Below are 15,693 nucleotides of genomic sequence, written 5' to 3'. Positions count from 1 at the left end.
CTTAAAGCTGCTCACCCTGTCCACGGTAGCCCCGTTTATCCTCAGTGGTGTGTGAGCCTCCTGCTGTCCTCTCCTATAATCCACAATCAGCTCCTTGGTTTTACCAATGTTCAGGAGCAGCCTGTTGTCCTGGCACCAGCGTTCCAGTACCTCAACATCCTCCCGGTAGGCCTTCTCGTCGTTGTCCGAGATCAGCCCCACCACCACTGTGTCGTCCGCAAACTTCACTATGGAGTTGGAGCTGAACTTGGCCACACAGTCATGTGTGTATAGTGAGTACAGCAGGGGGCTCAGAACACAGCCCTGGGGGGACCCGATGCTCAGGGTGTGATGCTGTTGGAGGTCTGACCCCCCACCCTGACCGCCTGGGGCCTTTCACTCAGAAAGTCCAGTATCCAGGCGCTCAGAGCGGAGCTCAGACCCAGCTCGATCAGCTTGTCCACCAGTCTGGTGGGGACTATGGTGTTGAACGCTGAGCTGTAGTCAATGAACAACAGTCTCACATAGCCCCCCTTCTGACGGTCCAGGTGAGAGAGGGTGCTGTGCAGTACTTGGGAGACCGCATCGTCAGTGGACCTGTTTGGCCTGTATGCAAATTGCATAGGGTCCATATCACTGGGGAGGGAGGCACAAATGTGATCCTTGACCAGCCTCTCTTCATGGCCACAGAGGTGAGTGGCCGAGGGGTTCAGAGAGACGCAGCTGTTGGTGTACAGGGAGAATAGTAGTGGGACAGAACGCAGCCCTGTGGGGAGCCAGTGCTGATAGACTTGGGATCGGAGATGTTAATTCCCAACTTCACCCGCTGTGACCGGTTTGTCACAAACGTGAAGGAAAAAACCAACGACATGCATGACAGCTTCTTAGATAGGGATGATTCATGGAGACAGGGGTCAGACTCCCCATTCATGGAGACAGGGGTCAGACTCCCCATTCATGGAGACAGGGGTCAGACTCCCCATTCATGGAGACCGGGGTCAGACTCCCCATTCATGGAGACCGGGGTCAGACTCCCCATTCAGAGAGACAGGGGTCAGACTCCCCATTCATGGAGACAGGGGTCAGACTCCCCATTCAGAGAGACAGGGGTCAGACTCCCCATTCATGGAGACAGGGGTCAGACTCCCCATTCAGAGAGACAGGGGTCAGACTCCCCATTCATGGAGACAGGGGTCAGACTCCCCATTCATGGAGACAGGGGTCAGACTCCCCATTCATGGAGACCGGGGTCAGACTCCCCATTCATGGAGACAGGGGTCAGACTCCCCATTCATGGAGACAGGGGTCAGACTCTCCATTCATGGAGACCGGGGTCAGACTCCCCATTCAGAGAGACAGGGGTCAGACTCCCCATTCATGGAGACAGGGGTCAGACTCCCCATTCAGAGAGACAGGGGTCAGACTCCCCATTCATGGAGACAGGGGTCAGACTCCCCATTCATGGAGACCGGGGTCAGACTCCCCATTCAGAGAGACAGGGGTCAGACTCCCCATTCATGGAGACAGGTGTCAGACTCCCCATTCAGAGAGACAGGGGTCAGACTCCCCATTCATGGAGACAGGGGTCAGACTCCCCATTCATGGAGACAGGGGTCAGACTCCCCATTCCATTTAGATACCTTGGGATAAAAATGGACTCCAATCTTACATTTAAAAAACAAATTAAATCGGTATTAAACAATGCAATGTTTCACTTATCAAACTTCCGTCACATCAGAAACTCTCTGTCAACAAAAGCAGCAGCACTGTATTTTAATGCCATTATTATGTCACACTTAACATACTGTCTGACTAGCTGGACACAAGCCTCCTGTACAACATTACGATCTGTACAGGTAGTTTACCATCAGGCTGTGAAAGTTCTGGACAGGAAAACAAACAGCCACCACCATTGTCATAGCATAACAAACCAGAACCTACTGAGCTGGGACAATCTTGTCAAATTCAAAGATGCCTGCCTTACCTATAAAATCCTACATGGCTTGGCTCCTCCCCCCCTCTGTACTTTCATAAAACAGAAAGCATCTGCTGATAGATATACCAGGTCTGTAGTCAGAGGGGACTGTGTAGTCCCAAACAGGAGGTCTGCTTTTAGTCAGACAGCCTTTTCCGTGAGAGCAGCCCACACCTGGAACAGTCTGCCAACACGGCTCAGGGAGTATCAAAGTTACATCTCATTTAAAACTAACTTAAAATCATGGTTGAGAGATGGTCAAGTGTGCGACCATTTTAACTGAGGGGTTGTATTTTAATGTATTTATTTGTATGTATTTTAGTGTATTGTAACCTATACTGATTCCTACTGTGTTTTAATTATTGTACTATGTTTTTTAACTGAGGGGTTGTATTTTAATGTATTTATTTGTATGTATTTTAGTGTATTGTAACCTATATTGATTCCTACTGTGTTTTAATTATTGTACTATGTTTTAATTATTGTTGTGCTCATGTCACCTGCCCCAGAGACTACAGTTGAAAATTAGCCAACTTGGCTAAACTGGCATATTTACAGTCAAATGTTCCTTAATATGCACTGTCTCTGTATTTTAAACCAATAAATACAAATACAAAAATTCATGGAGACAGGGGTCAGACTCCCCATTCATGGAGACAGGGGTCAGACTCCCCATTCATGGAGACAGGGGTCAGACTCCCCATTCATGGAGACAGGGGTCAGACTCCCCATTCATGGAGACAGGGGTCAGACTCCCCATTCATGGAGACCGGGGTCAGACTCCCCATTCATGGAGACAGGGGTCAGGTCTCATTAGTCCCGTTATCAAGATGGCGGCAGAGTGAACAGACTTCTCTTTAGACAAACGTTGCGGCATCCCATCTAATGGGAATTCAGTAGAATTACAACCATCGGCACAGTGCACTCTCGTGTGTAGCGCACTACAAATACAAACAATGTAAAAAAATAAAGTCATAACTATTGGTTTAAAAAATAAAGAGCATTTTTTTTTCGTAGCAACCCCTGCGAACAACCCCCATAATTCCATTCTATTCTCGTTAATTCCCATATATTCCCATTAACCCTTTCACTGCCGCACTAACCAAAACGGTTAACCCTTTCACTGCCACACGACAGAAGGTTAACCCTTTACGGCGACCGTCGGTTGTGCGGATAGTAAAGGGTTATAACCTTCTGTCGTGTGGCAGTGAAAGGGTTCATTCCCATAGAATGTTTCCACCACTGAACGTTCCCGAAATGAGAGTGTGGTTGGACGACGTACGTGTTCTTGCAGCGGGTGCACTGGTACTGGTGTTTGTACTTGATGTCGTAGCTATGGCAACGCGTCACCATGGGGAGCTCCGGGTGGGCCAGCGTGGCCTTCTGGGCGTACAGCTTCCAGAGGCTGCCGTGGCCGTTTCTCACGCCGTTGATCAGCCAGGTGGCAGCGTGGCACATCTCGTGGACCAGTGTGTCCCTCAGACGATCTGGGAAATCAAGGAAGGATAGAAAACAAATTCCAATTACCTTGGCAATTTCAAAGATATTCAAGCACATCAGGACGCTCAGTGACTCTATGCAGCAACACTAACCCATCCATTCTACATGCGTTGCACACACATCCACACGCTCACTTTAAAAAGGAACACGCCAACATTTTGGGAAATTAGCTTACCGTCTTCTCCAGAGAGAGACAAGAAGATGGATACCAGTTTCCTTCTCTGTGCGTTCAGTAGAAAGCCATCTGTCTGCATGTTAGCCTAGCTTAGCACAATTAATGGAAGCGGACAGTGACGGGTAGCCTTTGGGAGAGGTGTTAGTTGGACAATGCCTAGGCTACCAGTCACTGTCCGCTTCCATTCATTGTGCTAAACTAGGCTAACATGCAGCCAGATAGATTTCTACTGAACGCACAGAGAGGAAACTGGTATCTATCTTCTTGTCTCTCTCTGGAGAAGACCATAAGCTAATTTCCCAAAATGTTGCCGTGTTCTTTTAAACATCCAACACATTTTACTGTATGAAGCACAATCTTAGGAGGCTCATAGTACAGAACCAAGCATTTCACTGCAATGTACATGTACCTTATATGTGACAAATAAAACAAAACTTGACAAACACCTTGAAATACATCACTCAGGTGTCCTAGCATGTTTATTACAAAGACCCATCGAGGGGTTGACCAAGTAATCTGCCATTCAATTTTCTCATCTACATTTTGTGTTTAGAAATTTGTAGCCTTGCAAAAGCTGTGTGTTGCACATCAAATGTCACGCCCGCTCTGTGAATATGAATAACGATCTCGGCCAAAAGGCTGGGAATCGCAGTGGGTGGTTGCCATGGTAACTAAGGGCAGAGACGACTGGATGGCTGAAGTGAAAAATATAACTCGCGTTTCTTAAATGTCTCTTGCGGTGGAAAATAGCTGAGTTGATGCAAAAGCTTTCCTGTGCTCCTTTACGAGAAGTTATTTCTGCATTTCTTGTCTTGCACCGTCAGGCTATATCCATTTAAACTGTCAAACCACAAGATTTTTTTTCAAGATCTGTGAAAAATACTTGTTTGAGAATGTTCTGCAACACATAGTGTGTGTGTGTGTGTGCGCGTGCGTGTAGCATGACCAAATTAGTATGTTCACAGTCTTCGGGCAAAATGGCCAACAGTGTCAACAGCGCCTTGGTGTGAATGTCTGCAACTGTGTGAGTGAGTGTGAAGCAGGGTGTTGCTGAAAGAGCATTCATGCTCAGAGAACCTACCCCTGGTTAATAAAGAACCGACCCCTGGTTAATAAAGAACCTACCCTGGGTTAATTAAGAACCAGAACCTACCCTGGGTTAATTAAGAACCTACCCTGGGTTACCACCCAAGATGTTTTCCCATAAATTAAGTCTACACTTATATTTCAAACCAATGATCGTGCCTTACCGAATTTCCACAAGTAATTTCTTTACTCATAAATTATATAAAAAAATGCACGTTGTCGTCTGCTGTGAACATTCAGATCATTGTCCCGGTAATGAAATAAACCTTTACATTTCTGTACTCTTGACCTTCTTTGCTCAAAGTAACAGGAGAGATGCCACCACATGGCTCATGCGTAGACGACGACGACGATCGAAATCAAACTATCACAAAGTTGTCCTGTTTGACCAATGAGTCCGTCGACTTCCAATGTGCAAGAAGAACGACGACACGTGCAACAGATTCTTGGATACGGATAACTCCCCGTTCAAAGAGGTCCCTGTGACCCAGAGTGAACCCTTTAGACGGGCTTTGTGAAGAAATGGTTAAAGTAATGATAATTACTCATCAGTCACAGGAGTCTTCAATAACGCTGAATCCGCTTTGTGACTGGATTTGTTCTCTTCACGTCTGAGGTGATCTTTGCTGGCAGACGACTCCTTCAGACAACCTCTGCTACTTAACGCAGGGTTCCCACAGACATTGCAAAATGAAATTCAAGGACTTTCAAGTACTTTTCTAATCACTATTTTTAGTATTTTCCATTTTAAAAGGGCACTTAAAAGGATACAATGCTGAATGATGTTTTTGAGTGTGCAGTATATCCACAGCTAAAGAGATTGGTTTTATCGGGTATCACAGTGGCTAAAAAGCTGATAGCATCACGATGGTTCCAACCGGAAAAATTTGCCGAAAGGTCTGGATTATTACATATCTCGATGTGATCTATCAAGAAATATATACAGCAAGAATTTTGGGTCTCAATGAATCCAAAATGACATTGTGGTTAGAAGTGGTGGAGAAAATAAAAGCTAGCATATAATGGTAATGTCTGGTTAGGAGCGAGGGAAAATGGATGGATTATCCAGGGCGGCTACGTGGCGTAGTGGGCAAGGCACTCGTCAACGAAATGCTGGAGACGCTGGGCTCGTCAGTTCGAGCCCAGCGCTCCACATTTGCTTTCAGTTTAGCTGGTCGTCAGTACTAATACACATTGGTCGTATTAGGGGGTGGGAAAACTGATGGGTGGGGATCGGGCGTTGTGGACAGCGACTCCTACAGGTCGGTTTGTGCGCCTGCGCAGTAGAATCAGGAAGTGTCGGGGGCAGCGTGAGCCTCCCACGCGTTACTCCTCGCCACTGAGAGATCGAGCTGCGCAGGTGAAAAGATGCGACTGCTGTTACCTCAAGTACCGGAGGGGACTTGTGCTATGTATGACTTAGTCCACATTGCAGCCGGCTTGTGGGAGGCAAGAAACAGCGTCCGTGACAGGGGAGGGTTGAATTGGATGATACGAAATTGGGATGGGAGAAAATATAGAAAATGGGAGAAAAAGTGGACAAAAAAAAAAAAAAAAAATGGATGGATGGATTATCCAATTTTGTCCGGATTGTCCGGGAGGGGGGGGGGGGGGTACGAGCTGGAGCATATGTGTGTAGGTTTTTAGATAACAGGTATTAAGGGTATATCCTATATAAGACAATTAACTAAAATGTGATTTCATTGGATGTGCACTGTCAACTAATGCTTGTATATCTTATCGTGTGTTGTCATGTTTGTTTATGTGTTTGTTTAAAAAATAATAAAAAAATTAAATACAAAAAAAAAAGGATACAATGCCCTCAGGTCGCTACAGGTCCATCCTAACCAGACACACACGTTTCACAAACAGTTTTTTCCCCACAGCAGTCCAAACACTGAACACCCTGGCCCGCCCCCCTTTGCACAAACGGGCAAGCATCTGTCACCGACCGACACTGTTACCGTGACTGTCCTATATGTATATATGTTTTGACGTTTTTGATGTTTGATGTCTGTTTTATGTTTGATATAACCAGTGCTCAACATCTGTACCGAAAACAATTACCACCAACCATCGTTGTGTGGCATTAAAGTATCTTGTATCTTGTAATTCACTTTTAAATGCAGTTTTTTATTGACACGAAAATCGGATCCAAATTTGATGGCTTAAAACCCATTTCGGACAATTAGTTACACTTTAGATTAACCCTTTGGGTGCCTTTCACATAGAACTACGTTTCTGTCGCCCGACGGTTGAGTGCCGGAAACGTAGATCTAAGTTTCTCACAGTATTTCTTTTATTCGCCATTGCCATTCATAATTCAGCGGGGCACCTTGTGCATACTGTTCTGAATGTGTCTGAGCTGGCAGACGGTCTTATACCGCCCTCTAAAGCCTTCAGGCCGCTATTGCACTCCATTAGAAACGGTGTCCTAAACACTCCGGCAAAACACACGCTTGTAGGGATGGCTTGGACAACTGACCCCGCCCGCCCGTTCATGTGCAATGCCCAATAACGTTGGAGACAGGATCGCTGTGGATAACTGGAATGGCGATCAGATAATTGGATTATTTGTTTTTGGATTACATCAGATACCAGGTATGGACTCTATAAATCCAATCTTGCGTTGATCTGATATTTCTTTCTCCCGCGATTGAAGCTATCTGTGTGTGCTGTGTGTGGCTGTTTACCGTTGGGTGCAGGAGGGGAGGGGGGGAGCGCCGCGCTCCAGGGCCCATTTCATGTATGCACGAGGAGAAATAATGATCATCTAGCGTTGATTTCAGGAAGATTCGATAAACAGGCGAAAAATTACAACGCGATAAGTGAATTACACAAAAACGCTATTATCGCGTCTTTTTCCTGGAATTACTCAGAAGCACCCAAACTATATTCATATTCAAAACGGTATAAAACGGAAATGTACGAATGAAAAAAGTATCCGTTTCTTGCACGTTGACTGGAAGCAACTCACTGACAATCGACGGCGTTATTAGACCCATAGCTATAATATAAAATATAGGTTTAGCTCTACAAACAAGGTGAGCGATTACATGGGGTTAATGGACGGCAAGGCCAGATGCACTTATATTTCTTGATTCAGAACTATTTTATCATGGATGAACAAATCTGTTTTCAAAGTGAATGGTTGATTGAATTTCAAGGACTTTTTAAGCACCTTGTTAAAAAAATGGGCTGTTTAAGGAATTCCACTCTGTGACTTTTTTTGGACACAAATCCAGCACTTTAAGCACTTCAAGGACCTTGTGCGAACCCTGTTAACGTGAGCATAATAACGGCCCCTTTTCACCACATCACTGTGACTTGTACACATCTGTAGATTGGCCATTGTTACCCTCGACGAGAAATTAATTGGCTTACACTCATTTACAAAACATTCCTTGGTCTGACCCCTCCTTATTTAAAATGGTCATCTACTCCATATAACACCAGAGCTGCTCACCATATCTCGCTAGATGTTAACACTTCCTTCCACACTCCTCCTTCCAATTTGCTGGTCCCAGCAGTTGCAACGAGATGACTATCGCAGAGTTGTTTACACACCTGCAACGGTCACCCAGCCTTTTAACTGTAATTTGACTGTTCTGCTTCATGTATGCCCCTTTGTAATTTTATTGGGTTGTTTGTTTTAATGATTTCCCTTACCTCTGTGAATATGTACCATCTGTCTCTTTTCTATTTTCGTCCCCTTTCCCCGTTACACTTCGAGGGGACCTTTTGTCCTCTCGCCAGGCCGTCATTGTAAATAACAATTTGTTCTAAATTGACCTGCCTGGTTAAATAAAGGTTAAATGAAATAAAATAATTAGCAAGCATAGCATACTAGCATTGCTCGACCTGTGTACTTTATACATGTTGCTTTGCTGGGAAAGACCATTCACAGGACAGTCATCAGGACAGTCATCAGGACAGTCATCAGGTCAGTCATCAGGACAGTCATCAGGTCAGTCATCAGGTCAGTCATCAGGACAATCATCAGGTCAGTCATCAGGTCAGTCATCAGGACAGTCATCAGGACAGTCATCAGGTCAGTCATCAGGACAGTCATCAGGTCAGTCATCAGGTCAGTCATCAGGACAATCATCAGGTCAGTCATCAGGTCAGTCATCAGGACAGTCATCAGGTCAGTCATCAGGACAGTCATCAGGTCAGTCATCAGGTCAGTCATCAGGACAGTCATCAGGTCAGTCATCAGGACAGTCATCAGGACAGTCATCAGGACAGTCATCAGGTCAGTCATCAGGTCAGTCATCAGGTCAGTCATCAGGACAGTCATCAGGACAGTCATCAGGACAGTCATCAGGACAGTCATCAGGTCAGTCATCAGGTCAGTCATCAGGTCAGTCATCAGGACAGTCATCAGGTCAGTCATCAGGGTCAGTCATCAGGACAGTCATCAGGACAGTCATCAGGTCAGTCATCAGGGTCAGTCATCAGGGTCAGTCATCAGGACAGTCATCAGGTCAGTCATCAGGACAGTCATCAGGTCAGTCATCAGGTCAGTCATCAGGACAGTCATCAGGACAGGTCTTGTTACAGAGCAGCGTTATACCTGCAGAGTCGCACACCTTCTCGGACAGCTCGATGCGGGCGTATCGATTTCCCCCCGGCCCTCGCTCCTGACTTGTGACGCAATAGCCCGCGGTCTTCGTCATCTTCTTATTCCAAGTCACTGACATGGTGGTAGGGAGCTGAAAAGGGGGGAGGGGGTGCAGACAACAAGTGCAAGAAACATCGACAGGTCAGAGAAGAGATGACCGAAGAAAGACATGTTTTTTAAAAGAGCAGAATGTGAGAACGTGCTCACCTGGATGCCAAACACGGTTGTGTTGTACAGCAGGTAGAGTTTGCTGGTGAGCTCCTCCTTGTTCTGCTTGAAGCGACAGCCGTAGCGGGAGCTGGGAGCAGACAGAGACTGGAGGAAGCAGCCGGGCGTCTTACACACCACCACTCTGGAGGGAGACGTAGGTGCAAAACAATTATATATATACATATATAATTAATTATCAATATAATAATGATTAATTAATTTTAAAAGAAAATGGTGATGGTGTATATTTGAGGTGTGAGGTGTATGATAAACTACACCTCTGACGTTTATAACAAACCAAACCGCTTGAAAACCGGTTGAAAATGTTGCATGCTATGGTTATTTCAATAGTACATGCACCGTAGACATTCATGTTATGATGAGTGGGCGGGCTGCCTGTGGCAAAATGGTGCGTGGTCATGTGGCAACGTCGGTCTCCATTGGCCAGCAGCGCAGGTGAGTCATCTAGCCTTTATATATGTCTATGGTTAAGTACACCAAGAGTCCACTTCCATCATCCAGCTAACTTTCTGTGCTGTAGTATCCTGTCCCAGTACCCAGATATTATGCATAGCAACATCCTCTTCACGGCAGAGTCTGACGATGTTCAGGTGACCCTTGACCTCTTCACAAATACTCCTATTTCTCTGAGCAATAAACATGCTCTGCTCAAGAGACTCAGAATTAAAGATAGAAAAGCACCCTGGTTCTCGCATGAGTTGTCAACTCTGCTTAATGACCGGAATAAGGCCTGGTCACGTGCTAGACGCTCAGGTGACCCACAACACTGGCTTGCCTTTAAACAGATGTACCACAGCTGTGAGAAAGTCAAAATCATATTACAACTTTTTTATAACTAGTACTAATACATTTAATTACAAGTTTTGGAAGGCAGTTAACTTAAAGAAAAACAAGACCTCTAATTCACTACCCGCTTATATTAGTGTTGACGATTGTGTTATTTCTAGCCAGAACAAAATTTGTCTTGCATTTAACACTTTAATCGCCGTTGACGCTGGAACACGTCATTCCCCGCCATGCTTATTCTGCCGATGACGCTGGACAGCGTCTTTGATATCAATATTTCAAAAATCTGTGATCGAAATCATATTTCTCCCCCGGAGACATTATATGTACTGGTGAGCCCCTGTCAACTCTCTAACGGTTCAAGAGCGCCATCTGGTGGCCGATCGCCCAGGGAAGAAACAGGGAAGTGGAAGCTGGTGCTCATTTCAATTTGGTCCGATCACTCGCTATAGGTCCCGGGACTCGAGCTCGACACAATGGATATCGATCCGTTGCCAATAACTCGATAAACAACATGATTTGGACGTATATACTATTATACAACCTGGAAATGGATCTGGTATTTCTACATCCCATAATAGAAAAAATTCTGTTCCACGCTCATCTCCCAACGGCGAGAGGAAGCTACGGTGAGTTTCAGCGTTATTTTGTAATGTCTTCTATACTAACTGCTCTAATGATCATATCACCCACACTAGATGAATGATATAACGTTGCCCACGGAATTATAAACGACCCCCCGCCCATCCGGTCAACATCAGATCAAATGTAGTAACTTCTAGAAGTACGTGCAGTTGAGATTTTTTATCTCGCGCCGATTGCTATCAAACTGTATACAATCATCAATATAATGCATTTAGGGCTATAAATCACGTTCTGGAGAAAGCTGCAGAAAACGATAAAAACATACTTATACTTTAGACCGTATTTTAGTATGAATATGTGAATGAAAAAGTATAACGTTGCTACACCCTGCACAATAGATATAAGACTTTGAATGGGCCATGGTAATGTCAATTTAGCAATACAATTTAAAAAGTTATAGCCCTGCAAAGAAGGGGAACTTCTCCATGTTAAATAGGGCTGGCGAGGGATGGTAAATTATGAATTTAACCCCGGCGATCAAAGTGTTAATAAACACTTTTCAGTTGCTGGGAACCTGTTTGATAGAGAATATATCGGACTTCTTCCTGTTAATGTTAATGATGATGATAGACACTGATTGTGTGAGTTCTGTGGATCACACCGCTCAATTCCCCTTTAGTCCCTTTTCACGTGATGAAGTATTAAGACACTCTCCAATCCACAGATCCCAGGACCTCAACTGGTGAGGATAATTTGACTGCTCCTTTAATTAAAGAGCAATTGATGCATATTTTTTATCTTTCTATCTCAACAGGAAGATTATCTAGTGTCTGGAAATCTGCCATGTGATGCCGTTATATAAAGGTGGTGTTATAGAGATGATTTAAATACCTACCGTCCTATCTCCAAGTAACCCTGCTTAGCGAAAGTCTAGAGTCTTTAGTGAATAATTAACTTAAGTCCTTTCTCTCAAATCACTCTGTACTAAGACCACACCAATCTGGGTTCAGGGCCAATCATAGCACATTATCACACTCATTATGTGGCCTCAACCCATAAATCCCTGAAGTGTCTATCACTCTGCCCTCAGATTCATCACTAATGATCGATACGACACTCATCACTGTGTCCTTTATGAGAAGGTTGGTTTGTCCTCACTGATTGAGAGGCACAACAAACACTGGTATTTGTTCATTTTTAAGGCCCTTATTGGTAAGCTACCTCCTTATACTACATCACAACACAGAGGCCCTCTACAGGAAAGGAGAGCAGACCGTTCTTCCTGAGGAGACTCGGGTCCCTCAATGTGTGCAATAAGCTGCTGCAGTCGTTTTACCAGTCTGTAGTGCCAGCGTCCTCTTTTTTGCTTTCATGCTGGGGGGGGGGGGGGGCTACATCAACAAACTGAACAAGCTGGTGAGGAAGGCTAGCTCTGTAGTGGGGGTCGAGCTGGTCAAACTAGAGGTGGTGGCAGAGAGGAGGATGAGAAGGAAGCTGGCCGCTATCCTGGAGAACCCCTTGGAGCTAGCCAAGATGAGGATGGAGCATGTTCAGCCACAGACTTATCCCGCACCCCCTCTATGAGGAGCTAGCCAAGATGAGGAGCACGTTCAGTCACAGTGTAACTGAGGGGTACAATTCCCTGACTGTATTGAAGAGTATGGTATATTAAACCACTACTAGTTATGTACTTTAATTACTGGCCATACAGTACATGAATATATATGGTGAACACCCACACAAGAATACGGCAATGACACATAAAGTACTATTTAGAGGGTATTTATTATTATCAAAGCAACGTTAGGTTACAGATTGAGAATTATGCTTGCGCTTGTATGGCGAAGAACACACGTAAAGTAAGTCAAGAGCGTAAGTCAATGAGAATAGTATGAATACTAAGATGGGTCTAAACTGACGCCACCTGTGGCATAGCAATTACATAGGGCACACTAGTACCAGCTGGAGACACTGGGGGGTTCCCACCGGGTGTAAGGCCGGCCGGGGTAGAGGAATGTTCGGGTACAAAGTCTGGGTCAACGAGGAATAACGAGGTTCCAGATACAGGAGCCAGTGCAGTACTCCCTTGATCAGTAGACAAAGCAACAGCTATAATCCAGTATGCTCGACAGCATGGAAGACAGCTAGCCAGCCTCTTCCTAGAGGCGGGCTCGAGTGATGATCCTCACGGGGGGTAGATCCCAAACGATAGTGGGGTCGACGGTTCTCTGCTCCAGCAGTCACGGTACCAAAGCAATATAATCCAACCAGAAAAGGTTCTGCAGTCGCCGGTGTAGGTTCTCCGGTGTACATATCCAACGGTTCTCGTCTAGGACTCCTCGGGTGGGGGCACGAGTTTAGGCCGCCCAGCCTGGATAAGTGCACTAGCTATATACACGACGAACCGGTGGTAATGCTGGTCACTGAAGAACGGTAGCCGCACGATACACTATAAATGATAGACTATTACTTCACATTAGAATAAGTCGAACTCAACGGTACTGCGTTAAACTCTGACACTTTAGCAATCTATTCGCACGCGGTTCTCAAGGCTCTATTCAGAGGCAAAGTTGCTCACTTCACTGCACGTTGTCTCGTGGTGAAGGCATCAAGGTTTAGAAGACAAGTGCTGCTGTGTACACCTGCGCCGTATTTATACGTAAGGTGAATTATCTAGTGCCAACCTCAGTTCTGTCTCGTATTACTGCGCAGACCCTGGGCATGTTGAGACATGCCTGGAGTTGCCTTTGAACTTGCCGTTGGGGGTATGGTCGTTGGCGCCTAGGGGTCGCTGTCCAATAGGAGAGCGAATATTATGGTCTGGTTTGTACCCAGGTAAAGGGATATTCCGTGTATATATACAAACAATATACAAGGGATATCAAACGATATACAAATATTATACAAGGGATCTCAAGCAATAAATATATATATTCGGTTTAATCTGACCCTTTGTAACACACAGACTCAAACCCCCCTGGGCCCTGACACTCCACTAACAGCCTCAGCCAGCCAGGCTCCACAACTGTGGGCATTGACTGCTGCCAACAGCTGGAGAACTAACGACTGCAGAACTTGAGAACTATAAGGAATGTCTGACCACTAAGTGTTGTGTCCGACTCTTAACCTCCAAAACCTGCACGGAATATAAGGTATGACATAAATCATGCTAGGGTACAGAGACCCTCACCTGCACCTTGTATATACAGTTTATTTGTCTCACATTTTTTATATTTCAGAGTTAATCATATCGTTATACAGTTTATTCTTCTCGTATTTCACTGATTCTTGAGAGTTGGGACAAAACATGTCCTACATAGAAAAGTCTAATTTATATAAAAAAGAAAGAAATTCATAATGAGTGATATACTCACAAAGTTACATCTAAAGGTATTGTGTATACTGATGTTATGTTTTAGCACATATATTTGTTTTTTGGGGGATATTTGTTTAAATGTATAATCTGTGGTTAGAAGCTCCCATGTTATTTATCTTGTCCTCAGCAAGGGGTCACATTATGGACCAGCCCAAACAAGCTTGAAAGACCTCTCCACTTGTGAAAACATACATATCAAATCAAAGATAATGGTTATACATGTATAAAACAATGCATGCCATGAAACTCAAATAATATTGTCCATAGAAATCTACCTATCAAAGTTGTGTCCTCAGTTTATGTCAACTCTGTCAGACCTTTTCATAAACCTAATTAAATCAGGCAATAGCATGGCCAGCTCTATCCCTGAGGACCCCTTTTCCTTCCCCTGAATGTGGTGAATGCAACACTACCACACATGGTCTGGTAAGTTTTACACTTTTTGATATTTTAGACAAACAATGTCAATATTCCGATGGTCACAGCTGGAACATGTCAACACCGTCTCTCCGTTATTATACTTTTAAAAAACAATAGTGGATTGAATTCAAGTGTTTCAGTGAGATTATTAAGACAGCTAGCAACTGCCAAAAAACTAGCTAGCTGCAGTGCACAATACAGGCTTGGAGGGAAAATGTGTCAGATTTTGTGTCTGACGGAGTTGACGTGTAAGCTGACGGAGTTGACAAATCCATTAATAACCTCATAATATGCTATTATTATACTATTTTTGAACATGGTAAAGGATTTAAATGTTATTTCAGAGTTGTATCTGCACAGAAGTGTGCATATAATAGCATGCATTACAATACACTTCTGACTTTTAGAGCATGGGCAAAAAAAAGTTATAGAAATAGACAAGATGGGGGGCGGCTACGTGGCGTAGTGGGCAAGGCGCTCGCCACAAATGACAGAGACGCTGGGCTCGCCTGTTCGAGCCCAGCGCTCCACATTGCTTTCAGTTTAGCTGGTCGTTCATACTAATACACATTGGCCGTATTAGGGGGTGGGAAACTGATGGGTGGGGATCGGGCGTTGTGGACAGCGACTCCTACAGGTCGGTTGGTGCGCCTGCGCAGTAGAATCAGGAAGTGTCGGGGGCAGCGTGAGCCTCCCACGCGTTACTCCTCGCCACTGAGAGATCGAGCTGTGCAGGTGAAAAGATGCGACTGCTGTTACCTCAAGTACCGGAGGGGACTTGTGTATGACTTAGTCCACATTGCATCCGGCTTGTGGGAGGCAAGAAACAGCGTCCATGACAGGGGAGGGTTGAATTGGATGATACGAAATTGGGATGGGAGAAAATATAGAAAATGGAAGAAAAAGTGGATCAAAAAAAAGAAATAGACAAGATGGGAGACAGGGCACAGAGGTAT

At 44.8% G+C, this 15,693-nt stretch overlaps 1 protein-coding gene across 1 annotated transcript in view; it reads right to left on the bottom strand.

Annotated features, from left to right (window-relative positions):
- LOC311225999 (germ cell nuclear acidic protein-like) overlaps positions 1-15,693 on the bottom strand; it is a gene marked incomplete at both ends in the record, with an annotated part of 52,416 nt that overhangs the window by 24,314 nt on the left and 12,409 nt on the right. Inside the window, 3 exons of the mRNA XM_084311381.1 lie at positions 3,237-3,441; positions 9,292-9,430; positions 9,547-9,691. Coding sequence (XP_084167507.1) covers positions 3,237-3,441; positions 9,292-9,430; positions 9,547-9,691 — 489 coding nt within the window. The remainder of the gene's footprint in view (positions 1-3,236; positions 3,442-9,291; positions 9,431-9,546; positions 9,692-15,693) is intronic.

The sequence above is a fragment of the Notolepis coatsorum genome, assembly GCF_963971535.1.
Source record: "Notolepis coatsorum genome assembly, chromosome: 3".
Lineage (NCBI taxonomy): Eukaryota > Metazoa > Chordata > Actinopteri > Aulopiformes > Paralepididae > Notolepis > Notolepis coatsorum.
This window is presented reverse-complemented; position numbering and strand designations above follow the sequence as displayed.